This window comes from Halichoerus grypus, chromosome 14, assembly GCF_964656455.1.
Source record: "Halichoerus grypus chromosome 14, mHalGry1.hap1.1, whole genome shotgun sequence".
Taxonomy (NCBI): Eukaryota; Metazoa; Chordata; class Mammalia; order Carnivora; family Phocidae; genus Halichoerus; species Halichoerus grypus.
Window position 1 is genome coordinate 89,813,804 of NC_135725.1, and position 27,611 is coordinate 89,841,414.

Here is a 27,611-nt window from a genome sequence, read left to right on the forward strand (position 1 = left end):
GCCACGTTAGCACTTCTTTTTGCAGGCAGGTGGCTGCAACACAAAGGTGGCCCCGTCCACCAGCACGTCCACCAGCGCAGGTGAGCGTGAGCGCTGGGGAGCAGGGCCCACGCGGACCGCCTCGCGGGGCTCCAGCACCCCATCTGTCTACAGATACCATTTATGCCACTCGACGTGGCAGATGCCTCCGTACAGGAGGGCAGGGTGACAAGAACTCAGGTCCTTTAAGGGCGACGGAGGGGTCCCTCGAGTACAGAAAGCGCTGTCGTGTGCTGCACGATACGTAAATTCTACTTAAGCTGAAGCTAAATTTTTGTTTCCTCCCTGAATTATTTATTCCTCAAACAATGAATGGCGGCCCCGGGAGGTGGTGGTGACTGCGTGGGTGAGTCGGGCAGGAATGACTTTAAAAATCGTCACTACAGATGTGGCAGTAATGAATTCCACAGATGAAACGGCCCTCGGAGCACTGGTCTCTCACCAGGTCCTTTGGTGAATTTAGGAGGCCCCTACCCACCATCCGTCATCTCACCCTCCTGGGGACTTGCTCGCACATCCGGAATGAGCCAGAGCCAACAGGAGTGCGGCAGAGTCCCACACCGCGAAGGAAGCGCACTCACTTCTGTGGCCGTCGGCAGTCACCCTGACTTGCACGTCTGCACCCATCGTGTCCCTGGGGGCTCCGCTCACGCCCGCCCAGCCTCTCCTACCCTCCCCAGCCTCTGCCTGAAGGTGAGCATGCTTTTCTGTCGGGCCAAGCCCCCAAACAGGACTGGCCACCAGGGCTGGTCGTGACACACCTCGTGACCTCACAGATGAGATTTCACCCCAAGAGCCGGGGGTGGGGGGGCTGGAGAACATTCTGGAATAAAGCAAATCCCCACCATGTGCTGTCTGCAGACAGACCACGCGGCAGGCTGAACGGGCCTGAAGCACTCTGCTGAGCACACTGACGCTGAATCCCACCTAACTCAGGCCAGTTTTCCGGTTTCCACTTTTAATTTCACCAGTTTCTCTTAAAATGGAGGTTTTCACAAAGAGGGGTACTGTCTACCAAATCCCAGCTGTGAACTCAGAGCGTAGAGTCAAAGCTGCAGCAAAGAATTATCATTTGCGCAACTAATTTTAGAAAATAGTTTAGTACATTTTTGTTGTAAAATCCATTTACAGGAGGTTATTCACATGTACTTATCAAATTTGCTCCTGGTGATACATGAAAACATAGAACCAAATAAACCATGCACATAAATCCAAGGAAAAATATATATAGAGAAGCAAAACAAGTTTTTAAGCAGAATATATTCATGTTGAAAGAACGAACAGTGAGAAGACAGGCCACTTTCTTGTAGTGCCGTGGCAAGGACGAAGCAAACAGCCGTATTCCTCACTCTGCAAGATTAACTACCACTCACCAACACTGCTGGGATAGCCACATCGAGAAGGGCCCCATTTACACATAGGAAATGCTTTATACCAGTATTTTTTTACCAAGCGGAACAACAAACAGTTTCAAATGCAGCGTCAGGTGGCATGCGTTCGCAGGGAGAGGTCGGCAGGGCACAGGCTTGGATGGGGCATGTGGGCAACCAGCGGACGGACAGGGCCTTTGAGAGCACACGTCACGCTCATCGGAAGCCCACGGTCCGGGCGTGGCAGCGAAGTCCGCAGCCTGGGAACAGGAACCCTTCCTTCTTAGTCCCCGTGCTGCACCAGCAGAGGGAGAAGTTCCTGACCCCCAACTGTGTCTGTCACGCCTGCTTTCTAAGCCTACAGAGTTTAGGCCCTTTACACCGCTACCGCCAAGAACCTGCTCAAGAAGAGTAGAAGGAAAGTAAACTCAAAGTAACAGTGCCATTTCTTGCCAAAGGCACAAGCAGGAAGCTTAGAGAGCCCCTGACCCGGACAGGGTGGGGCTCGCCCTGCCCCTTCTCACACTGCCGGCCGAGGACCCATGCTCTACCTGCACGCAGGGAGCAGGCCGACCGTGGGGCTGGAGCGTGTGCTCCCTGAGGCCCGGGGGTGTCCGCTCGACGTCAGCAGACCCCTGCTGGGGTGACGTGAGTAATGAAGAAGCAGAATGTCTAAACTTTTGGCAATCAAACATTTAAAGCTTTTAATAACCAGCTTCAGTAGAATTTTCTGACACGAAGCCCTCTTTGCTTAAAAAGCAGATGGCAAAATTTCAAACGGTGCACAGTAATCTTCAAAGGGAGGCCCTCACCAAGTTAGCTAACGGGCTGCCTGGCATTCCCGACAAACCACTAGTTCTGACAGGTGCAAACTGTTGATACCATATATTCTCATGTCTGTGAGTTTGGAAAACTGGACTTTGCAATGAGCGACCCCCCCACCCCCCCCCCCCGGTGCAGGTACTCAAACATCCCCTCCCCACGGCACCCCAAACCACAGCACAACCCCCTCTAACCAGATGACCCTACAAAAGTGGCATCTTTTCAGGAGTTAACACAGTCTCCAAAGATCACAGGAAACCTGTCAACTCTCCTCCTGGGTCTCAACTTCCAATGTCTGCACTTCCCTTCAGCCTTCTCTTCTGAAAGGGTGTTTCTTTCCCGCCTACAGTATTCTATCTGGCTGGCCCTCCTGGATCCCAAGCTGCCAGGTCGGTGACCCGAGGCCCCTGGGTAGACATCTAACATGCAGCTCCCCAGGCTCCCCCAGAGCAATCTGGTTGGATTCTCCCGGCAACCTGCCGGCTTTCACGCACAGGGGTCCCCACGCTGCTCCAGCCCCGGCAACCGTGGGACCTGTCACCCACCAGTTACGGGACACTCACAATATGCTGGGGGCATCTGAATGGTAGGTCAAGAATTATTCTTCTGTTTCATCTGCGTCTATTTCAAGGGGAACAGGAATTTTAGCTAGAAACTCTGTGCTTCCTGAAATAGGAGGCTGGACTCATCAGAGCAGTGCAATATCCTGTGCCAAGAGCCTCATCTGAAAACGTCCAACAGCAGCAGAACTTTACCGAACAGGACTCGGCTGCCCGAAGTTTCCCCCAGGAGACTCCACTTGTTTTCTTAAATAGAACTAGAGCTGTCTGACCCACCGGCATGAACCCTGCCTCCCAGAATACCTGGGCTGCTGAACAGGTCTTGCCGGAACAACATCTGAAAGGGCCTGCCCTCCTCCTCCCACCTTTTTGTTTTGTTTTGTTTCTTAAGTATAAAGTTTGTTCTGCTGAAAATGACTAACATTTTAAGTAGGGGAAAGAAAAGCGGTCTACTAGATTACATTTTAAAACGATTTTGTTATTTGCTATACAAATATACATTTCAACTTCTACAACACCCGCCTCAGTCTGACCCCTTATCTCAGAAGGACAGGAGCTCAACATTCTAAGTCTCCGACTTCAAGGACAGTATTACAGACACACAAAGGCCCTTGAAAGCTTTTACAACTGACAAAAAACTGTGGAAGATGACCAAGAGGCTCAGGTGTTAGGATACATTTTCCATGTTTTCCAACAGCACACAAACTCCTTTAAGGAAAAAAAATAATCTTATCTGGACAGTCCCACTAGCTGGTCATCTTAAGTTTGCAACGATGCCATGGCTGACAGTCTGTGCCATGTGGCTTCACTATAAAAGCCTTCTTTTCTTTGAGCTGCAGTCCTCCTTCTCCAGTCCCCTCTTGTCCCAGCCAGGGCTCCTCTTCGAGTAGTGGCTCTCCGGGCTCCACCTGTCCTGGTCGCCCTCACTGAAAGCCCGGGTCTCTCTTCTGTGGCTGAGCCCTCCTTCCCAGTCACATCTTTTACTTGTGGAGACATCAGTCCCAGCAGCTGGAGGTTCACACTGCGCGTGAGGTTTGTAGTTGTTCAGAGCGGTTCCTCTGGCAGTGGACTGCTGTGCGCTACCCAGATCCTGGTGACTCCCAGGGAAGCCTGGCTCGCCCGAGGGAGGTGTCGCTCCGGGATGCTGGGGGCTCAAGGGCTGCGGATCCCTTAGGCACACCCCTTTGGCTTCGGGGTCCAGGCCCATCCTCCTAAGCAGTCGTGGGTCCCGAAGCCGGTCCTGAAGGAGAGGCCTTTCAGGGTCCTTTGTAGTGACAGTACCAGAAGATTCAGGGGGCATGTGATACAGGGAAGAAGTGAAAGATGTCTTGGCAAATTCACTGTCGAGCTTGTTGCTGGGCAAGCCGCCCTGGGGTCTGGACGCCTCCGGGGCTACGGCGGGAGGGTGAGTCAGACTTCTCTGCAGCACGGGCTTGAGCTTCAGAATCTTCGCTGCGTCGTGCCTATAGTTTTTGTCGCACGTCTTGATAATGGCACCCCGCTTCTGTGCATCCTGAATCAGGTGATTCCAGTGCTGATTTTCCTTGAAACAGAGAAGGGAAAAACAATTACACCCCCAAAACACTCATACGCTTGGGAAGCATGAAGTTTCTGCTTTCGTTTCTGAATAATAATAAATACACTTCACGAACAGATTCTTAAGAATCCATTAAAGGAAAAATAAGTTCAAATACGGAATTATGAAGCCACGTTACCAGAAAAGAGCACCAGTCACTGCCTATGAGAAAGAACTTCCACCATTTTACCCTGTGGCTCATGCCATGTGGGAAGCAGAGCTTCTGCAGACCGGACCAGCTGTCTACAGCCACGAGTAGCTACTTACATTTCAATTAGTTAAAGTTAAGTAAAATAAAGAGTTCTGTTCCATAGCTGCACCAGCCACGTTTCAAGTGCTCAGGGGCCACACGTGCCTAGTGGTTAGTGTGCTGGATGGTGCACAGAACAGCTCTGTCATCCCAGAAAGTTCCCTTGGACACTTGATCTAGAGTCTTGCCTATCTCTCGAAAGGCTAACATTCTGGAGCAGGAAGGCTTGGTTTCAGAGAGCCCTAACTTTTGGGTGTGTGTGGCTATTCTAGAAAGAGGCTCATAGCCTTCACTGAATTCCCAAAGGCCTCCCAGACTCCAAAGGGCTAAACTGTCTTAATCCACTGAGACAACTATTCCACAGAGTTTTCCCACTGTCTGTCTCTTTTCTGGAGGAACTTAAGTTACGAAAGCAAACCTAAGGAGAAGGAAACCCCACCTGCACACATCTCTCCTCTCTTCCCGTTTGACTTTCCTCAGCAGTAAACTACCACTTTACAACCATCAGAATGTGAGCGTGAGAGGAGAAAATCCAAAGCCTAAAGAAAGAGGAGGAGACAGCTGCCCTCACGTGGCCTCCTGCCCTATTCAAAAAACTGGGTGAGGGCAGCAGTATTTACTTGCTGCATGACCGTGGTCAAGTCAACCTCTCTGAGCCTGTTTCCTCATCTGTAAAATGGGCATAATGTTTTATTTAATGGATTCTAAAATGCACATTGTTTTCACATTTAACATTTCTTAATTTGGGGCACCTCCTGGCCAGGTAGCAGTTTCCGAGTACCTAATCCTGGAGGAATTCATGGTTAGGCAACCACAACCCCTTGACTTTCAGTCAATAAACCATTTAAAAAAAGACTGAGTCCCAGCTCTTGTCTGAAAACCTATCCACAGATACCTTCTGATGAGGCAAGACAGTACCAGCACTAACGCCTGGGAGAATGGAGACTGGGAGCTGGAAGAGAACCCTGGAGACCCTGGTGGGGTACCCTTAGGAAATGTGCAGTCCCCAACCCGCTGACTGCACAGGGAACAGTCTGTGGCAGAAACAAGGACGTGTGTGACTGGGACCTGGGGAATGATTCTGTAGTGCTAGACTCGGAAAGTGAAGTCCTTCCAGGAATATTGCAGCCTATTCATTTTGTATTTTCTCTTTTATGTATGAACAAGGGTGATAGAAGTCTGTCTTGTCGAAACAAGCCTAAAAGAGTTCTTTTAATAAATATAAAAATTCTACGTGAAAATAGTGTCACAGTTTAATAGTAATACATAAAATAATGATTCCTATCGTAATGGCTTCTTGGATTGGACGAACTGGGACTGTGTGAGGGCTGAAGGCTCATGCACAACGCGCACGCCCAGGGCCGGCATGCACCAGACAGGCCCGCGCGAGCACTACTGGGCCCGGGGCCTGGACCTCCTTCTCACTCTGGAGCGCTCCAGAGCATCTCACCCTGAGGCTCAAACACAGATGTGACGTGAAGCAGATGGCTTCGCTGCTATTTTTTGCCAAGTCTATGGCACCTCAACTTGGTATTTAATCTGATCCTAGGATCACAAAAACAGTTTTGAGAAGGATCTATTACTCTTGGTTTCTCAGAGGAAACCAAGTACCTTCACCATCGATTCCGTTTCCGTAAGGGAAATTGGGCTAAGAATTAAAAAAAAAAAAAAAAAAGGAAAAAAGCCCCAAGGACCACAGAAGTCAGTTGGAGAGCCCAAGTGATACCCTGGGAGTTTTCCTATTCTGGTCTTTCTGTGCCACTGGTTTCCGAGAGTGCAGACACCCCAGCTCCCCGCGTGCTCTGGGGACACCCCCGCCCCGCTCCGTCCCGCAGTCACCACTCATCCATGCCCAGGCGCTCCAGGGGGTGCACCACCACGGCCAAGGCGCATGCAGATCCCCGGGTGCCACAGAGAGGGGGCAGTAAAACCGGGGGTGCCCAGCAAGCCTCCTTCAATCAGGGCGTCGCTAGGAGACACATAGCTCTAATACACTTTTTACCTTTCAGGTTAAAACATTACCAAAATTCAACCGTGTAAAAAGGATAATTCTAATAGGTTAATCAACTGATAAGAAATCATTTTTTAACACTTAGATCCTTATGGTACCAGGAAAAACAATTCTATAAAAAAATCTTTTAAAAAATTTTAAGAAATAATAAAAAAAAAAAATCTTTTCTTCTGAGGTAAGTACAGATTCACAGGAAGTTGCAGAAAAAGTACAGAGAAGTTCCGTGCACCCTTCACATAGTTTCCCCAGGTAGTTATAAAAATACTTTTTAAACTTTCAATTTATATGTAAATTTTTGTGGCAGAGAAACGTAACAGTGTGAGATAACAGAAAGGCTTTTAAATTATAAAAATATATATCCCCCTGAATTTTATCCCAAACAAGTACAAGTGGAAATTCAATTTCAAAGAGCAGAAAGAATCATACTGCTATCTGTTCCAATGGATTCACTTAAGAGTGATGTAAAGAGGGCGCCTGGGTGGCTCAGTTGGTTAAGCGACTGCCTTCGGCTCAGGTCATGATCCCAGGGTCCCGGGATCGAGTCCCGCATCGGGCTCCCTGCTCAGCAGGGAGTCTGCTTCTCCCTCTGACCCTCCCCCCTCTCATGCTCTATCTCATTCTCTCTCTCAAATAAATAAATAATATCTTAAAAAAAAAAAAGAGTGATGTAAAGATTTTTAATAGTTTTATTTTACAATGCCAATATTTATAATATATTCAAAAGCAAAATCTTAAGCAATACTTAAACTTACCATAACAAATTTTCAATATCAACTTAAAAATAGGTGGTATGCAGCTTTTAAAAATTCCTTCAAGGGGGCACACAAATAACAGAAGCTGAAGACCACAGATGTAGGGAAGAACTGAATGGGAAAGACTGTATTTGAATGCCCTCTGGTGGTACTAACCAGAAAATGGGAAAAATACTGAAAAAAATCTAATGAGTTAGCTCTTCTCCTAACATAACCACTGACTTTGGGAAACACAAAAATGAGAAGAATTCGAAGTTGTGACCCCCTGAAGAGGCAAGCAGCAAACACCTGTGTTAGCCAGCTATCACCGACGGAGGCCACACTCTGCCTACCACGGATGTAAACCCGCCCCGTCTCCTAGAGGAGCTCTGACACGGCCTCCCCCACCCAAGTGACACAGGGTGAGCAGTACGCTCCCCATGCCAAAACAGAAAAGAAGATCCAAGCTTCCTCTTGCAAACTCCCTCGAGCTGGCGTTAAGCTGGGCCAGTAACAGCCACAGTAGCTGAGTGTGTGCTTAAGTGCCCACAACTGTTCTAGCACCTTAGATGTATGGATGGATTTATAGATCTCAACAGTCCTATGATGGAGACGTAATTTTTTTTTCATTATGGATAATGTGGATACTTGGGCCTTGGACTGGGAAAGGGTTAGCAGTTTACATCTATAAAAGTTCCCAGACAGAAGTTGCTGAAGGACAGGACAACCAGTGGGAAGAAGCTCATTATTTTGTAACCCTGCAATCAATTCCATTTTGATGGAAAATAAAAACAAAACCTCAACCGAGTATCAGTCACAATGGGCAAACTTTGGAGCACTCTGGTCCTGAGAATGCACCTACCATGAGGGTCCTTAAATGTCCGAGGATGAAGAGGCTGTACTTGGCTCGTGTGATGGTGACGTTCAGTCTCTGCAAACTTGCCAGAAATCTAAGCAATAAAAACAAAGTTACTTCCTTCTGCAGAATGACTTAGCGTAAGTGTAGGTGACACAGAGACAGTGCTTCAGAGAGCTTTCCCTGCGCTCCTTCTCCTTAAGATTTTATTTATTTATTTGACAGAGAGAGAATGAGAGAGAAAGCACATGAGAGGGGGGAGGGTCAGAGGGAGAAGTGGACTCCCTGCCGAGCAGGGAGCCCGATGCGGAACTCGATCCAGGGACTCCAGGATCATGACCTGAGCCGAAGGCAGTCACTTAACCAACTGAGCCACCCAGGCACCCATCCTTCTCCTTCTTTAATGGTACATCATTTTCTCCCTCTTCCCAACACAGGGTCCCCAGCAAAGAAGCAACTCCCATTAAAACCTGGAAACAAAAGGCCTGGAGCTTTCCTTGAAAGTGATGCATCTGTCTGTCAATCTCCTATTTGGACTTGGAAAAGATACTGGGAATTTTAACAGTGTCATTTTTTTTTTTTCTTAAAGATTTTATTTGACAGCGAGAGAGAGAGCACAAGCAGGGGGAGGGGCAGAGGGAGAAGCAGACTCCCAGCTGAGCAGGGAGCCTGATGCGGGGCTTGATCCCAGGACCCTGGGATCATGACCTGAGCTGAAGGCAGATGCCTGACCGACTGAGCCACCCAGGCGCCCCTTAACAGTATCATCCTTAAAGCTTTAGAAACATCCTAAAAACACGCTACTAGATCAGTTATTCTTAGTATATCTGAGATCAGTAAAATGTTGTGGAGCCAGAGGAGAAGCACACACATATCAGACAAATGTACCAACACATCTGAGGAGAGCTCAGCAATAATAGAACTGCTGTACGAAGAAGTGGCCTTTCTGCTTCACAGGATGCCCCAGAGATACCAATGTCTTCACTTGTCCATGTAGACTCTCTCCAAACAGGGGAAGAGGTAACTCATGTTACTATTTTCTTTAAGAGCAAGAAAACTCATTTATAATCTATAAATTTCACCTGCTCCTCAAGAGCAGGAAAAGGCAGCCACACAAGAGTCTCGGGGCTCTGAGACTCAGGGGAGTTTTCTGTCACTCATTACAATGTCCTTGGCATCTTTAGTGAGTAAACTGACAGGAGTTAAGGTTTACAAACTTAGCAAAGCACAAAAACACAGAGAAGACGAAAAGCCACTCTATGACAGATCGTGGAGAGGACAAGCCCCCTGCAAACTACCCCCGAGCCAAGAGTTAGGTTACTCTTAGGAGGTCAAAGAACAGACTGCCCCTGGACGTGGGTGATAGACAAGGTCCAAGAGAAGCAGACGTGACAGTGGATCAACTTTACAAGTGAAAAAGGAAACTTTCATGAAGTGACACAAGTTTTTATAAAGGAAAATACCGCAAATAATGATATTCTCCAACAGTGATCAAAAACAGATCTGACTCAAGATTACAGACAAGTAAAAAGCCAGTGACACTCACCCAATTGAGCCCTGCATGGTATTTGCTCTGACGCACGTAACAATAACGCAATCCTTCTGCCGGCCCTGGAACCCATCCACGGTATCTACTTCTGCTGGCCTATTTACAAAAGACAAATATGTTTACTGAAAAACGTTAATTATTAAATATGCATATTTATACAGTAGCATTTTTTCAGCTTTTGTCATGGTATCTTTTATCAATATATAATTCACGTAACATAAAATTCACCACTTTAAAGTATAGCATTCTGTGGTTTTTAGTATATTCACTATGTTGTACAACCATCACCACTATGTACTTTCACAACATTTCCTTCATTCGTGCCTATTAGCAGTTAATCTCGATTTTTCCCTCTTTCCAGGCCTGGCACCCACGAATTTACTTTCCGTCTGGAAATTTTATTTATAAATGGAACCATAACATATGTGGCCTTTCCTGCTTGGCTTCTTTCACTTAGAACATGTTCAAGGTTCATCCCTGCTGTAGCGTAACGGTACTACTCTCCTTTTAGGACTGAATATTTGGTTGTACAGACACCCCATGGTCTATTTATCCATTTACAATTGATGGACATCTGGGTTGTTTTCCCTTTTTGACCATTATGAACAATGTTGCTATCAACATTCACTTACGAGCTCTTGTGCTAACATTTTTTCAATTCTTTCAGGTATTTATCTAGGAGTGAAATTTCTGGGTCATACAGGAATTCTACGCTTCACTTTTTTTGAGAGAGAGAAAGCACAAATGTGAATGTTGGGGGAGCGGGAGGGGGAGAGAAAAGAATCCCAAACCGGCTCCACGCCCAGCAGGGAGCCCAACATGGGCTTGATCCCACGACCCGAGATCACGGCCAGGCCCGAGCTGAAATCAAGAGGACACTTGACTGACAGAGTCACCCAGGTGCCTCTATGCTTCACTTTCTGAGGAACTGCCAAGCTGTTCTCCACAGTGATCTACCATTTCACATTCTCACCAGCAATGCACAAGGGTTCCAATTTCTCAACATGCTTGCCCAAACTTGTTATTGTCTGTTTTTCTGAGTCATTTAGATGGATGACATGGGGTCTCACTGTGGTTTTGATTTGCATCTCCCTAATGACAAATGATGTGGAACATCTTTTCATGTGCTTGTGGACCATTTGTTTACAACCTACTTTTGAGAAATGCTATTTGAATCCTTTGCCCATTAAAAAAATTAGATTACTTTTTATTTTTGAGTTGTGTGAGTTCCTTATATAATTCAGATACATGATTTGCAAGTACAGATTTCCCTTGACTTAGGATGGGTTACATCCCAATAAACCCATCGTAAGTTAAAAATACCCCAAGTTGAGGGGCACCTGGGTGGCTCAGTCGTTAAGCGTCTGCCTTCGGCTCAGGTCATGATCTCAGAGTCCTGGGATCGAGCCCCGCATCGGGCTCCCTGCTCGGCGGGAAGCCTGCTTCTCCCTCTCCCACTCCCCCTGCTTGTGTTCCCTCTCTCGCTGTCTCTCACTCTGTCAAATAAATAAATAAAATCTTAAAAAAAAAAAAAAAAATACCCAAGTTGAAAATGTAATTGACTACACTTAACCTACCGAACACTGTAGCTTAGCCTGGCCTACCTCGGACATTAGCCTACAGCTGGGCAAAGTCATCTAACACAAAGCCTATTTTATAATAAAGCGTTGGGTATCTCACGTAAGTTACTGACCACTGCTCTAGGATAGGTACAGGATGGCTGTCAGTGGCCGCGGGACTGCCCGTGAGCTGCACCCACTGCTGCCCAGCACCGCGAGAGGACTGTGCTGCGCATCACCAGCTGGGGAAAAGATCCGGATTCAAAATTTGAAGTATAGCTTCTACTGAATGTGTACTGCTTTCCCACCATCATAAAGTTGGAAAATTCTAAGTCAAACCATGGTAAATCAGGAACTATCTGTATATTTTCCCATTCTGGGGGCTGTCTTCTCCCTTTTTAAATGGTGTACTTTGACACACAAAGGTTTCTAAATTTTTAATTATGAAGCCCAATTTATCTATTTTTACTTTGGTAACTTGTGCTTGGGTGTCATGCTGAAAAACTGTTGTCTAATCTGAAGTCACACAGATTTATACCTTAATTTCAAGTTTTATAATTTTATCGCTTAGATTCAGTGCTCTAATCCACTTTAAGTTCATTATACTGTATGGTGTGAGACAAGAGTCAAAATTCATTTTCATAGTGCCCGGGCGGCTCAGCCGGTTAAGCTTCGGACTCTTGATTTGGCTCAGGTCATGATCTCAGGGTGGGAAGGGAGCCCCGTGTCTGGTTCTGTGCTGGGCGTGGAGCCTGCTTAAGATTCTCCTTCTCCCTCTCCCTCTGCCCCTCCCTCCCACTTGCGCATTATTTAAAAAAAAAATACATTCTCTTGCGTGTGGAGATCTAGTTGGCCCAGCACCATTTATAAAAAGGCTATTATTTCCCCACTGAATGACGTTGGCACCCTTGTTGAAGAGCAACTGGTCATAAATGAACGGGTTCATTTCTGAACTCCCAATTCTATTCTACTGGTTTCTATGTCTATCCTTAGGACAGTACCAGTTCTGATAACCAGCTCTGCAGTAAGTTTGGAAATAGCAAAGTGTGAACCCTCCAACATTTAGTGTTCTTTTTCAAGATATTTCCACGTGAATTTTAGGTTAAGCTTGTCCGTTTCTGTCAAACAGGCAGCTGGATTCTGCCAGAGACAACACTGAAATCTGTAGATCAATCACTCTGGGGAGTGCTGCCCCCTCAACAGCACGAAGTCTTCCAATCCACGGACACAGACTATCTTTCCATTTATCTTGGTATTCTTTAACTTCCTTCAACAACGTTTTGTACTTTTTGATGTGTAAGTTTTATACATCTTTACTACATTCGTTCCTAAGTATTTTGTTCTTTTTGATGCCATTATAAACAATTGTTTTTTAAATTTCCTTTTCAGATTGCTAGTTGCTACTGTATACAAATACAACTAATTTCTGTATACTGATCTTGCATCCTACAAGTTGGCTGAACTCATTAGAATGAATGGTTTATGCGGTTTTTGATATATAAGGTCCTGCCAACTATGAAAAAGGATAGTTTTACTTCTTTTATAATATGGATGCCTTTAATTTCTTTTCTTGCTCAATAATCCTGCTCAGAACCTCTAATACAGTGCTGCACAGAAGTGGTGAGGGCAGGCGTCCTTCCTGATCCTGGGGGGACAGCACTCAGTCTCACCATCAAATATGATGTTAGCTGCGGGTTTTTCATAGATGCCTTTTATGAGGTTGAGGAAGTTCCTTTCTATTCCGTCTATTGAATGTTTTTATCATGAAAGGGTGTTGGATTTAATCAAATGCTCTTTCTGTATCTACTCAGATGATCATGCGGGTTTTCTCCCATTATTCTATTAATATGTTGTGTCACATTGATTTTTGTATATTGAACCAACCTTGCATTCCTGAGATAATCCCACTATGGTCTTGGTGTATAATCCTTTTAATATGCTGAATTCAGTTCCCATTATTTTGTTGAGGATTTTTACATCCATATTCATAAGGGATACTGGCCTGTAGTTTCTCTCTTCTTGTGATGTCTTTCCGTGGCTCTGGTAAGGTAATTTTGGCCTCATAAAGGGAGTTAGAAAGTCTTCCCTCCTCTTCTATGTTTTGGAAGAGTTTGAGAAGGATTGGTATTAATTCTGATCTTAATGTTTGATAGAATTCACCAGTGAAGCCTGGTCCTGGGTTTTCCTTTGTTGGAAAGTGTTTGATTACTAACTCCATCTCTTTACTTTTTACAGGTCTGTTCAAATTTTCTTATTTTTTTCTAGAGCCAATTTTGGTAGCTTGTGTGTTCCTAGGTTAAGAAATTTTTGAATTAATGGATTTCCAATAATTAATCTTTAATTTTATTGTTGAGGTAAGAAGGAGACAAAAACATGATCTTCACCCTGTACATAAAGGCATGAAAAGGATTAAATACTTTATTCTAAGTGAAAGTGTTACTTCGTGAATCTTACTAGAATGAGAATTCAGATTAACAAGTCATAGAAGTAAAGGAAGAGGCCTGGAGGGTTTCTCAGTGGGTTCCACTGCCAATGGTGGTGAGGACATCCCGATCAGCAGGAGGCACTCTGTCTATGGCTGGTCTGCAGGGCCGGGAGTCTGAGCGTTCCCTACCCAGCATGACCGAAGCCTTGAGTCTCCTCCTGCTATATTACCACGGCCTAGGACCATTTCCTAGAGTTAGGTTTCCTTTTATCCCCTCTTTCTTCTTTTTAATTCAACAGAAAAACTGGAAATATCTGTAAAAATATAGATGCCTCACCCTTTTCTATCAAATTCTTTGTCCAAATCCTTCTGAATCATCGTCTTCTGAGCCTTGTAATGGGTTATTATGCCAATGTTCCGGAAAGTAACATCCCTTCTTTTGTCTTTAATAAGTTTAATTATTTCCATTACCAGTTTTATTTCTTGAACATTTACATATGAGCTAAATAAGATGAAAAAAACAAAACAAAACACATCAAAACTAATAGCAGTCCAACTGCTAGCTTTAGTCCTACTTTGTTTTCCGTTACAGTGAAGGGCAGGCAGATATGTTTCACCTTTATTCAGTCATCAGCGGCTCAAAGAAGCTGTTATAATGACCATTAATATTGCATACTTGAAGACCTATAACCACCCAGTGAAACAGGAAGTTGTAAGAAAGAAAAGACTCTGAAGTCAACTGAAGTTTACTCACCGATATCTTCATTTGTTATAACAGGGATAGCAACAATCAGAACAAAAGTATTCATAATAACGAAGATATGAATAATAAATAGCGAACACTAAGAATTTGCTATCTTCCACACACTGAAAAAAGTGCTTTATCATATTATCTTTCTTAATTCCCCACGCTGGCTGGGCACCACACGGCGAGGGGATGCCATCCACACAGGCTAAATGTGACGTAGCCCCCAGAGGTGAACAACATGGAATCCTGCAGCAGGCCTGCATCCTCACTGGCCTCTTCCTGCACTCCCAACTCACCTCCCAAACTACACGCACCCCTTCATTACTGTTCTAGGAGCAACATGCACGGCGCCCGAGGCCACCTTAGCCTCTCACTTTAAGGGCCTTTAATACCCACAATCTTAACTTCTGACTTACTCGACAGAAAACCCCATTAGCCAGCTCTCTCTTCCATCACTGAAGTCTAATTTACTTTACTTGGTCACCTCTCAGGTCAACACTCTTCTGTGACCTTCACCCCCAACAATGCTTATGGCCAACTGCTTCTCTGTATCCCTAACTTCTTCACTCAATGTCCTGTCCCCACACCTCAGTAGCTCAGCTAATACCTAATACTTACTGAGGACGCCCCCTGCTCTACAGCGCTCAGGGACACAGAGGTGGTATCTGTTCTCTCCCCGTACTCCATGCTAGGACCCGTGCTAACAAACACAGCCTACAGACCATCACCCCTCTATTTTCTCACAAGACGCCCTAACTCCTTAGAAGTTTCTCCTACTTAGCAGTCACCACTCCTTTTCAATCCTTCACAGACCACATTAATACGTTCCCTTACACACAATCCCAGACATCAGGTACTGTCCACCCTCTGTCTCCTACCTTAATTCAAATGGATCTATACTGATCCGCACACCGCTTAACCCAGCTGGAATAAGTAATTACCTTGGCGATTACCCAGTTGTGTCTGTCTCTCCTCTTAGATCACAAGAGCCATGCACTGGGGCCATGTCTGTCTTACAACAGCTGTGATCTTATTAGCATGTATTTGCTCAAGTGCTTACCATGCTAGGGATTACCATCCCCATTACACAATTAAGAAGAACTAAAAAGCCGAAACGTATAGAGAAAGATATTAGTAATTTATGATAATAAAGGAAAAGCTAGTAGCCTAGCTCCAGAAAAATGCCTGTGCCCTGGCACTAGGCAAAGAGATGTATGGAAAATGTTTCCCATGTAAATATGAACAAAAATAACAACTCTGGGACCATCCCTGGGGATTGAAGAGAGGAGAACATACTCATTATCCCGTCTTTCTGAACCGTCTCCGACATCAAACACCAAGTAAGGTTGAAATGGCCAGTCTGATGAACACCGACTGGTTTCAGTCTGTCTACAAAAAAGCAACCACCATTCAGAATACAAGTTATAAGAAAATGTTTTATTTTTATTACTATTTTTTTGTTAGGGAGGGAGCTAAGGATAAGAAATACCTTATTTTATCAAAATGTGTTTTAGCGAAAGGTAAAAAACAGATTTTATTTCTGTTCTAGGCTAGGGAGAGTGATCGATGCAATTAAAGATAACTGCAATTGAAAAGTCACTCCTAATATAGTAAGTGAAAAAAGCAAGCCAGAGAATACAGACAAGTCCCCGACTTTGGATGGTTCAACTTAAAATTTTTTGACTTAACTCTGGTGCAAAAGCAATACATTTCGGTGGAAACTGTACTTGGAATTTTGAATTTGGATCTTGTCCAGGGCTAGCAACACGCAGTACAATCCTCTCACGAGACGCTGGGCAGCAGTGAGGAGCTACTCCCAGTTAGCCCCGCAGTCATGAGGGTAACCAACTTCTACGCTGACAACCATTCTGTTTGTAACTATCAGTACAGTATCTGATAAATTACACGAGATATCCAACACTTTATTATAAAATAGGCTTTGTGTTAATGATTTTTGCCTAACTGTAGGCTAATGTAAGTGTTCTGAGTACGTTTCAGTAGGCCAGGCTAAGCCATGTTTGGTAGGTAGGTTTGATTTATGATACGTTTATTGGGACGTAACTCCATCGTAAGTCAAAAAACTGTACTATGCTGAGTATGGTGTGATTCTTTTTTTCAAAAATTTAAAAAGTAAAAAAGTAAAAAAAGATATGCATAGTACAAGGACTAGAAATAGATATACCAAGATGTTACCAGTGATTATTTCTGGGTAGCATAAATAAGGGCAATCTTCCCCCCTTCTTTTTTATCTGCATTTGCTAAAATCAACATGGCTTTTGTAATTAGAAAAAATTATTAAACCTCTGATTTATGCTTTTTATGACGACTTAAGAACACAGTAAAATAGCTATTCTTCCTAAGCAGCTAAGCCCACAAATAAAAATAAGCTAATATAAGCAATGAATGGGAACTCACCTATGTGTTTTCAAGCTTCTGTTATAAACATAATTAGAGGGGAAGAGACATATGTCTGGGTGCATCCTGTACTGAACAGTAAGCTGTAAAATAGGCAGCCTGCCGATCATATTGTGCTCCACGTTGTCTTCCAGCAGCTTGTAGAAGCGTGCCATCATTGACTGGTCATAGCCATATTCCTGTGCTTTCTGGAAAGGGTGAGAACAACAATTTCCAAGCATTTGTTTATACTTTTCCCACTATTTTAAGAACAGCAACTGAGCTCTGATATGTGAGCGGCGTAAGATGGCCAACAACCACAGATTCAGAGAAAGATGTTTCTGACTCCAGGCCTTGAAAAACCATGTAGCTTGACTATAAAAGTTTATTTAGAAAACCCACATACTGCTTATGAAAAGGATGTGATCTGGGGCACCTGGCTGGCTCAGTCGGTAGAGCATGTGACCCTTGATCTCAGGGTTGTGAGTTCAAGCCCCATATTGGGTGTGGAGCCTACTTACTTAAAAAAAAAGAAAAAAAAAGGAAAAGATGTGATCTTGTAATGGCCATAACTAAAGCTATTTTGATGCTAACAGAGATCACCTGAAAGAATCAATAATAAAAGAAACAAAGAATTGCAACACAGATTTTAACAATTATATCTAAGGTATTCTCTCACAGATGGAAATATTGGTTGTCATTGTACACAAGCCTTTTAAAGACCAATCTCATCCATCCAACATATACTGAGAGCACCTAAAAGTTGGAGTGCTGAAACTGTTAAGGTGAATTAGATCAAGTGCCACAGAATTTGTATTCCAGTGGAGGAGAAAGACAAGTGACAATAATTACTAAGTTGATTTCATAAACCTATTAATGAGTTAAGACCTGAAAAATTAGTGACCTAAAAGATAAATGAAGAGAATAGTTCTAACGTTATTGTAGCTGTGCCGTGGGATATACTTTTCGATGTCAACATCATACAAATATTCAAGAAGTATTGTGTCTTAAATCATCTAGAAGCAAATGTGCACTTAAGAATGCACTAAGACAACGGATATGGGATCTTCACACGTGATGCTGAAGACGTGTGTGCGAAGTTCGAAAAACCTATTTCACAAATTAGGAGGGGGGGGGAAGGCATTACTTCCTAAATCATAGGTTATTTCTATATGTGATTTTAAGTAAGTCTGTGTAACTAAATAAAATATTAGTAGTAGACATCCAACGATTTCATCTACATCCCCAGAAGTTGATCTATTCACAAGTTAGCCAAACCTATTTTGAAAAAGAAAAAGGTAACAACAGTTCCACTTCCAGAAAAAGACTGAGTCTACCCTACAGAATGACGTGGATTTCTACGTTCTGACATGGAAGGATATTCCTGATCTATTTACAGACTGGAAAAAAAGACAACTTGGCACAGAATGCTTCTGCCCCCTTTAAAGCAAACCCTATACACATACAACCACCACACACAAACCTTATAGCCACCTGACATACCATATCTTAGCGACTTATTTACTGTTACCCCCTACATGCAAGCTCCAAAAGGGCAGGGACTTTTGTCTGTTTTCTTCACTGTTTTAACACCAGCACCTGAAACAGTGCCTGAATTAGGCTGGCACTCAATATTGATGGAAAGAAATGAATAAACGAACACACAAATGCCCAGCAAAATCTGTTAAAATACTCACTAAACTGTTCCCAGTAATTCTTCTTAGAAACAGGTGGATAGAAAAGCATGTTGAGAAAATTAACTTTGTAATTATCTTCTAAATTTTTCTCAATAAGCCCATATTATTTCTGTGATAATAATAAGCCCAAGCAGATTTTTCTCATTTTTGCTGCTTTTATCAATCACCAAAGTAAGCAGTAAAGTTGGGGCCCATCAACAATCCCTTTTCACGGGCGCCTGGGTGGCTCAGTCTTTAAGTGTCTGCCTTCGGCTCAGGTCATGATCCCAGGGTCCTGGGATCGAGTCCCACATCGGGGTCCCTGCTCCGCGGGAAGCCTGCTTCTCCCTCTCCTACTCCCCCTGCTTGTGTTTCTGTTCTCACTATGTCCCTCTCTGTCAAATAAGTAAATAAAATCTTTAAAAAAAAAAAAAAAGGAAAAAAAAAATCCCTTTTCACTACATGCTGAGTCCCTTCAAGAAGTTAAATCAGTAAATTTGCGAGATACCATGTTATTTAAAAGAAATGCAATACAGAGTCGGTTCTTCATTATTCTCCATGAACAGAATCACCCGCAGCTTTTCCTACGGACACAGGTTTTCACTCAGAGATCTCGGGTGTGCTTCTAGGCTAACACCATAGTGTGATCATGCACGTGTGCTCAGATGTCAAAGAGCTGCACTATCATTTTCAATAACTCCGAAGTCAAAACACAGTAATGACAACAAAAACCACTTGCTTTCATTCCACAACTGAACAGACATGCTTTGAAATGATCTGTTCCCTGGGGTTATTTATGCAACCACTCCTCTGTACAAACAATCTTTGTATTAGTGAAATATACAACTATTAATTAAATTCAAAGCCATGGTCTACACCTATTCAGATTACCCAAAACATCTACAAAAGTCCCGATTCTGGTGTGCATTTCTCTAGGAGCCCTCTGTGGTGCGGTAACAGCAGAGAGGGGCGGGCCACGTTCAAGGTGCTGGTTGGTCCTCCCCACAAGCGGGGCTCACGACCCCTTTTCTCTTCCTGACACTGCACTTTCAGAGGACGAGAGAGGCACAGCGTATCTTTTTTTTTTTTGTATGACAGGACACAGATTTCTAAAACTGGAAATGTACTCTAAGAGTACATTTAAAGTACTCTTGATAACGTTTTCAAATTTGCATACATTTAAATATAAATCAGGAGGTTAGGAAACTTAAAATTTTTCTTTTATTATTGTTTTGGTGTTTATGTTACTAAAATGGATTGGATACAGCCCTTAAAATAGCTGTGCACCGCCTTTCCCCAAGATAGAGCAGGCCGCACACGGAACACGGTCGTTCTCGTCTTCAGGTCTCGGGCACGCGCCCTGCTCGGGTCACACATGCACATAAGCACAATCAGGAACAAAGGGACATTTTTACAGACTTTTACTCTTAAAATTCAAACAGTGGTTCTCTTTCCTTAGCCATTCCCTACTTTGCCTTCCAAATAAGAGATGATGATCCAAGACAGACCCCCTCCAAACACAAGAACAAAAAAGGCCCTTCCACTTTAAAGCAGTATGAACATGAAACTAACTTACCAGAGAAATGACCGTGGGAGGGAGCTGTTTAGGATCTCCTACGAGGATGAGCTTGTTACAACGATGGATGAGTGGAGTAAGAGTCTCAACCTCACAAGACTGCCCGGCCTTGGGAAGAAAGTACAGAATGAGAAAGTGTTCTTAATCATCTTTGCTGTTTCTTTATCCATGTATACTTTATCTAATTCATAAAAGTTCTAACATTCAGAAAAGTATCACACTTTCTCCTTCTGCACTGAGTATCAAAAATAAGGATTTCTGAAAAGTACTTATTGTGATGAACACCAGGTGATTAAAATAATAAAAAATAAGAAAAATGAGAAAAAAAAAATAAGGATTTTTTTTTTTTTTTTGGTTAGAAGATAAAACAACAACAGAAACAAACACTCTAAACAATCAATTAAGAAGAACCACCGCAGGTGCATTGTGAAGCTGGCACCAGTAGGGTACCATGACCACCTGGGAACCAGCCACGGGCTGGAAGGCGTGTAATGCCCCAGTCCTATGTTCTCTGTTCCCTCTGGGCACTTGCCCACGGGAACTGCGTGGCTGTGTGACCCCCCCTCTCCCTGCCACCCCCTTTCTTCCTTGTTCCCCGCAGGCCTCATCATCTGCAAGACTCAAGCTTCTCTTCAATAACATTTTCTTCAATTATTTCATCATTTCCATGGTTTCTGTTCTTTCGTTTTGGTGAAACTGGATCTTGGATTGATCCTCTGCATCTCATTTTCCACGTCTTTTGTCTTCTGGCTCTACATTCTGGCCAACAGTAGGTACCCAACAAATGCTTGCTCAATGAATGAACTACGAATAAAGGATGTTAGCTGAAAACATTGTGGCTCAGAGCTGTCCAAAGTTATATTAAAACTGCTTCAAAAGGGAACCAGAGCTATTCCAAGCAGAAGCGAGATACTCCTTGGGAAGGATCTGTTGGGAACAGTCAGGCATCCTTAAGACTATATAATCCCAATTCTGGGAAAGCCATTTTAACCGTGGGGGGGCCGTCAGCAGCACATTTCAACATAAGAGACTACACACATGTGACAGCAGGTGAAAACCAGCTACACAAGGACTCTGCTCTAACTCAGCAGCAGCACGGTTCCCTCAAGACTCGGCCCTCACAGCAACATCCAGGTCATACCGCTGACCGCCTACTGACCTCATCGACAATGACACAACTGAAGGGGACACCCCCTTGCCCACGAAAAGCAGACTCAAGCAGTAAACCACCACTTGTGCTCAATGTGCAGCAGATGACATGAGACTCTAAGATGATGATGCTCTGTGTTTTTTGTGGGCGTCCTTGAACCTAAGACAACAAATAAAGATGAATCAATATTTCCCTGTATATAAATTGATTATGGGAGGCCTATTTTTACTGTAAAACATCCAACATTTATTATGTGATAAAAATATTTGGTGAACGCTGAGGGGGAATCTCAAATCTAGAGAACGGCAGAAATGTTTAAGATAATCAGAAACCACCGGAGAGAACACTGTGCACTGCAGTGCAGTCTAAGCTCAGAACAGGATTTAAGCACATTAGGAAAAATTTATTCAGGCTTGATTTGGTCAAAGCAAATTACAATTCTTACAGCAGATGTATGTGGGCAGGTATCAGAATGCGTAGAGATAGTTGTGAAGCAATTATCTGAGTTAAACTAGGGTCAGAACTCAGCTTGAACATACATTTTTCTGTCAGTTTTTAAGTATATAATATTGTTCTTTCTTTTACAAAGGCTTGTACCAACGACGACAATGCCTGTGAAAACGAGAAGCATTCTGCTTGCACGTAAGAAAGACCACCTCGGCCCATCTCTGCCACATGGATTGTGTGATGGCGCCAGACAGTGCACCTCCCATTTAGTGTTCAAGCCACTAAACCAGGGTTCTTATCAGAGATTCAGTGAGCCTATTTCGGTTCCTAAACAGGGGTTCATCCCTGCACATTTGTTCAACCCCAGACGTGGACTCCCAAGCATGTGTGGAAGCTTCAGGGAGATGGTGGCAACTGTGGCCCTCCCAGGGACACCCATGAATGCACTGTCACACACCTCTCCTCTCAGCCACCTGAGGAGAACTGCCAAGTACAATTAATTCAATGGCCCACAGAACAAGGTGATGAGCAGCAAAACCCACAGTATATGCAAAAACAGACTTCATCCTTAAATACAGGCTTCATCCTTAAGTTTGGGAAGTAATTTTGGGCTCAGTTTACAATTTTAATAGAAATCTTTCCACATAATTTTTTTATTTAAATGAACAAACAGCTAAATTGTTCAACTGTTATTTATTTAGCTATACTGGGAAGGCTAATACATTCAAGAGAAAAATCTCAGCTTAAAAATACTAATAACGTTACCAGTTGCTATAACCTGCTCTCCCTGACCCCCACTGGCTTATTAGGGCTGCAATCTGGTCATGAGGATATATATCAGGCTCATCCTAGCTTTGATCAATCTAAATCTTGTTCATTTTTTTTTTTAAAGATTTTATTTTTAAGTAAGCTCTGTGCCCAACGTGGGGCTCAAACTCAACAACCCCGAGAGATCAAGAGTCACATGCTCCACCAACTGAGCCAGAGAGATGCCCCTTGATGATATTTTTATACCCAAAGAATACTGGGGAAGAAGTTACACACGCTACAGAAGGATTCTTATGATCAAAAACAAATAGGGTAGGTTTATGCTTTCAGTCAAGAATTGTAAAAGACTTGTTTGTACTCTCTTTTGCCAAATCCCCAGCCACTGTCACGCTACTTGAATCTAGACATCTCATTTTCCTTTTTTTTTTTCCCTTCTCTTTTTGGTGTCCCTGGGTGGGCACGGATTTTATTTTCTTTTTAACAGGGAAAACACCTTCAAATCTACTTTCACTAACTATTCATCTGATGATAGTTATCATAAGCGACTTTGCAGCGCCGGGGGTGTGGAGAGCACCTAACAACGGAGTTTAATACCCAGACCTAGAAAAGGAAAAAATACTTTATAATCACCTCTTTCTTAGAAATCTCAATGACGATAAGAATTATTAGGCTAAAACAAAAACAGCAAATGTACATGTAATTGCATCATTTTCTCTACTTTAACATTTAAAAAAGTTTTTCATAATATTTAAATGCAATTGAGAAAAGCCCATCAGTTGTGTGAAATAATTCATAATAAAGAGAAAGAGAGAAAAACCCGGAAAATGCTACAGGTGAACCACTTACCTCTTTAATTTTAGAAGCTAGTTCCTGCCTCTCTTTTGAAACTTTCGCAATTTTTTCATCTAATTCCTGCCTCTGGGAAAAGTGAGAATGCAATCATTAAAGTTAAACTGAGCCATTTTAAAATGCTTTCCCGCTGACTGCCTTGCCTTTCAGGTGGCACTATAATCTAGCTGCCCAAGACTCGCTTTTCCCCCAGTTCCTTCTCTCTTCCCCAGGAGTCCTGACACCAGGCTGTGCTGCGGCCACGCTACCCCATGGTACTGCGGCCTCGTGCACACTGTCCAGCCAGGCAGCCTGAAGAGACCCTCCATGGACACGAGCCCTCCCGCGAACAAGGCCCCAGGTAAGAGAGCAGCCACAGACTCCCAGCAAATGGAAGCTCCGACAGGACTGCCCTCATGACCACAGTCTCCCCTGCCTCCAGCGCCTGTGTGCCTTATGCACACCCATGCAGCTTATCTAAGCCCTGCTCTTTTGGGCTGAGTTGCCCAATCTGGCCCTAGCCCAGGACCCCCAAAGCACCTCACCCACAGACCCTAACAAAGACGAGCGCCCAGGTCCTGCCTCTCGGTCTGCATTCTGCCTTGACCTCCCTGTGTGGCCCCTGGAGGCGGGACGTGTACTTCCTCCAGGATCTGTGCGTAATAAACGTCTCTATTCAATTTCTCTGTGGTCTGGCACCCTGAGCTTCACTTAAGCGTTAATCTGATAAATCCTTAACACTGTACAAGATTCCGTTCTGTCTAGTGTGTCCCATGTGTGCTATTTCTGTCTGCTGGGCAGTCCAACCCCTGGGGCTCATTCCTCCATTAATTTCTGGGTGATTCAAACAGGTTATTAATCACATCCCAGTCATTCCTCTAGCCACAGTGATGGGCATATAACATAGGCCTGGTAAACTGGCTCACATTCCCTTAAAAACAGGGATTAGACCTGCTTGCACACCCAGGGACTAATCAGACTCCCTCCATGGAACTGACGCGTGGATAGCAGGGAAAGCAGCCCCTTCTTGCCCTATGGGTTTCCTTCCTGCCTGCCTTCCTCCCTTCCTTCCTTTCTTAAAATTTATTTATTTATTTGAGAGAGAGGGAGAAAGAGCATGGGCAGTGGGGGGGGGGTGGAGGGGGGAGGCAGAGGGAGAGGTAGAGAAGCAGACTCCCTGGTGAGCATGGAGCCCAACACGGGGCTTGATCTCACAACCCTGAGATTATGACTTGAGCCAAAATCAAGAGTTGGATGCTTAACTGACTGAGCCACCTAGGCGCCCCTCCCTTGGGTTTTCTAAGCTGGAGCGGTGGTACCCAGAGATGCTGGCACTTGTCTTCTCCAAGATGAGAAATGTCTGACACACAGAAAAATCAAGGGATGGAGAAATGACATCTGGAGCCTCTGGATCCAGCTACACTGGAGTTAATCACTCCCAGAGTTCCTAGGTATCTAAGTCAGTGAATTCCCTTTTTGTCTAACTTGGGTTTAACTTGCAACTGAAAGATATCTAATAAATTCACTACAGCTTTAATACAAGGCAGGCAACAGCAAACTACAGCCTGGGCCAAATTCAGCTCACCATCTGTTTTTATAAATAAAGTTTTATTGGAACACAGCCACATCCATTTGTTTATGTATTATCTGTCACTACTTTTATGCTACAACAGCAGAGCTGAGTAGTTGAAACAGAGACCATATGGCCTGCAAAGTCTAAATTACTTACTACCTTTCCTTTTTAGAAAGTTTTTTAATCCCTAATATAAGGCATACCGCTTTTTTATACATCTTTATACACCAATTATGCTATTCCACAATAAAACATTGGTATCAAATACTCATCACTAGCTTCTGTACTTATCAGCTATTAAAAAATATTCATCAAGACATGTTTAGATACCTGTATTTCCCTTCCTCCTCGGCATAAAGCACGCTGGCGGGAAAGTTCATCAAGTTGATGATCTAGAAATTCCTTTCTTCTATGCATCTCCTGAACATGAGAAGGTAAGTCTTTTTCTTAAAAAAAAAGAATGCTATGGTAAGTCTCACAAATATACACATATGCATATGCAATCAGAAGAAAAACTAGTTCTCAAAGCAAGGCTATTTCGAGTGTCTACAAATTACCTTTAATGCCCAACACATTAGCTATCACATAAAAGGAAACAGAAGTAATGTTAGTATGTGCTTTAATGAGTACTTACTCATTCTGTGGTTAACTTGGCTGTCCAAACTGAATTTTAGGACCTCATTATTAATAGACTTTTCTGGACCGAGACGTACTAAATTTATATCTCCACAGTTCCCTGTTGATAAAAAAATCATACTTAGAGATTAATAAGGACACTGCCAATCTCTGTACATAGTACCTATTTCTAAGCGAGCATACTAACAATCAGGGAAAGGAGCCAACATTAACTATCAATCAACTCCACACCTGAAACTACACTAGAGGATTCATACACATTAGATATTCTTCACAACCACCCTGCAGGGTGAGTACTGACCATTTCTACCTAATAAAAGCTACAGAGGTTGCATAAACAGGACATTACAAAGTTGAGATTCAATTATACCAACATTTCTCAAACTATGTTCTGTACAACATTCCATAGTAAAATACATTTGGGAAAGGTGAGTTGAAATAAGATAGATTTCTTAACCACAGGATATATCAGATATGTAAAGACTTTCATATATTAATACATATTTGAATTTTCAAGACAGAATCATATTTTACTATCAAATCCTTTCGTGGAATATTCACAACAAAGTTTTTGAAACTCTACTCCATATCATGCTGCTACTCCAGAATCTAAGGGACACAAGGTGCTGAAACTGTGGAGTAGATAACTGCAAACAGTGTAAATGTCATTTAAGTGGCTAGCTGTTAACCACACCTTTATTTTCGGTCACCATATTTTATATATTACTTAATCTAAAAATCTCTCACTCCATCATAGGGCTAAATTATAGCAATCAGCACTTATCACAATCTGACACATCACATGCTTATTTGTTTACTGTCGATCTCCTTCCACTGAATAGGGTTTCGTTGTACTCACTGGCTATGATAGTGGCTGGCACGGAAGCACAATCAATGTATGCTGAATGAATGAATGACTTACTAAGCAGTTGTCTACAACATATTTTGTTCCTAGTTCAGCTCATTCTTCTAACTTTGAAGCCATCTTCTCTGGCCAACATTTACTTAAAGGTTTCAAAACTGCTAACTTACTTGTGTTTCCATGAGAAAGGTGGATGAAATTACCTGGAAACTCACCCCCTATAAATACCTAGAAATGCTCCATAAATTAAAACAGACTCCTTGGGCACCTGAGTGGCTCAGTCGTTAAGCGTCTGCCTTCAGCTCAGGTCATGATCCCAGGGTCCTGGGATCGAGCCCCACATCAGGCTCCCTGTTTGATGGGAAGCCTGCTTCTCCCTCTCCCACTCCCACTGCTTGTGTTCCTGCTCTCGCTATCTCTGTCTCTGTCAAATAAATAAAATAAAATAAAATAAAATAAAATAAAACAGACTCCTTTAAACTGCAGGGTGAGCTCACAGAAATGGAAGAGAAATTCCTAGGGGCCAAAAACAAAAAGAAAGCTCAAAACCAGAGTTGAAAGCCCACAAGGTGCTGAGGCTTCCCTGGGGGAACAGGATGAGTCAGGGTTGGCGCCGTCTAGGTGCTCAGAATTTTTTTTTTACTGTACATTCAATAAAATGCAGATGTTTCAAAATCTTTAGTTCTACAGTCTGACAAATGTCTACACTGGCAAAACTACCATTCCAGTGAAGACATAGAACTTTATAATGGAGGCTTGGATTTTAAAGCCCACTGGATGGGGCGCCTGGGTGGCTCAGTCGTTAAGCATCTGCCTTTGGCTCAGGTCATGATCCCAGGGTCCTGGGATCGCGCCCCGCAGTGGGCTCCCTGCTCCGCGGGAAGCCCGCTTCTCCCTCTCTCACTCCCCCTGCTTGTGTTCCCGCTTTCTCTGTGTCTCTCTCTGTGAAATAAATAAAAATAAAATCTTTAAAAAATAAATAAATAAAGCCCACTGGAAAGGAAGAAGGCCTGAAAGAGGTGGGAGGATGAAAAGGAAATGAATCTAACTGCCCCTGGGCTTAGCTGGGAAAAACCAAAATCTCTTCCAGGACTTTCAAAACATAGGCTCATACCACATGTGGATTTAGGGACTAAATATATAATTCAGGGAATGACAAAGGTGACCCAATCAAAATAGAGTTGAGAGTTTTAAAATGAGAATAC

At 43.5% G+C, this 27,611-nt stretch overlaps 1 protein-coding gene across 7 annotated transcripts in view; it reads right to left on the reverse strand.

The window, feature by feature from the left end:
- Window positions 1-2,087: 2,087 nt before the first annotated feature.
- The window catches only part of SETX (senataxin), an 87,032-nt gene continuing 61,508 nt past the window's right edge, over window positions 2,088-27,611 (reverse strand). For 4 of the 7 annotated variants that reach the window (XM_036079742.2, XM_036079743.2, XM_036079741.2 and 1 more), the window contains 11 exons: window positions 25,543-25,644; window positions 25,239-25,354; window positions 23,354-23,425; window positions 21,302-21,451; window positions 20,143-20,250; window positions 16,912-17,099; window positions 15,793-15,885; window positions 14,086-14,250; window positions 9,762-9,860; window positions 8,222-8,309; window positions 2,088-4,334 (listed from right to left, as the gene is read on the reverse strand). In XM_036079742.2, the coding sequence (XP_035935635.2) occupies window positions 3,600-4,334; window positions 8,222-8,309; window positions 9,762-9,860; window positions 14,086-14,250; window positions 15,793-15,885; window positions 16,912-17,099; window positions 20,143-20,250; window positions 21,302-21,451; window positions 23,354-23,425; window positions 25,239-25,354; window positions 25,543-25,644 (1,916 nt within the window). In that variant the 3' untranslated portion in view covers window positions 2,088-3,599. Of the gene's footprint in view, window positions 4,335-8,221; window positions 8,310-9,761; window positions 9,861-13,207; window positions 13,709-14,085; window positions 14,251-15,792; window positions 15,886-16,911; window positions 17,100-20,142; window positions 20,251-21,301; window positions 21,452-23,353; window positions 23,426-25,238; window positions 25,355-25,542; window positions 25,645-27,611 lie in introns of those variants that run through there. The other 3 variants (XM_036079745.2, XR_013443873.1, XM_078061963.1) reach the window with 3 other exon arrangements.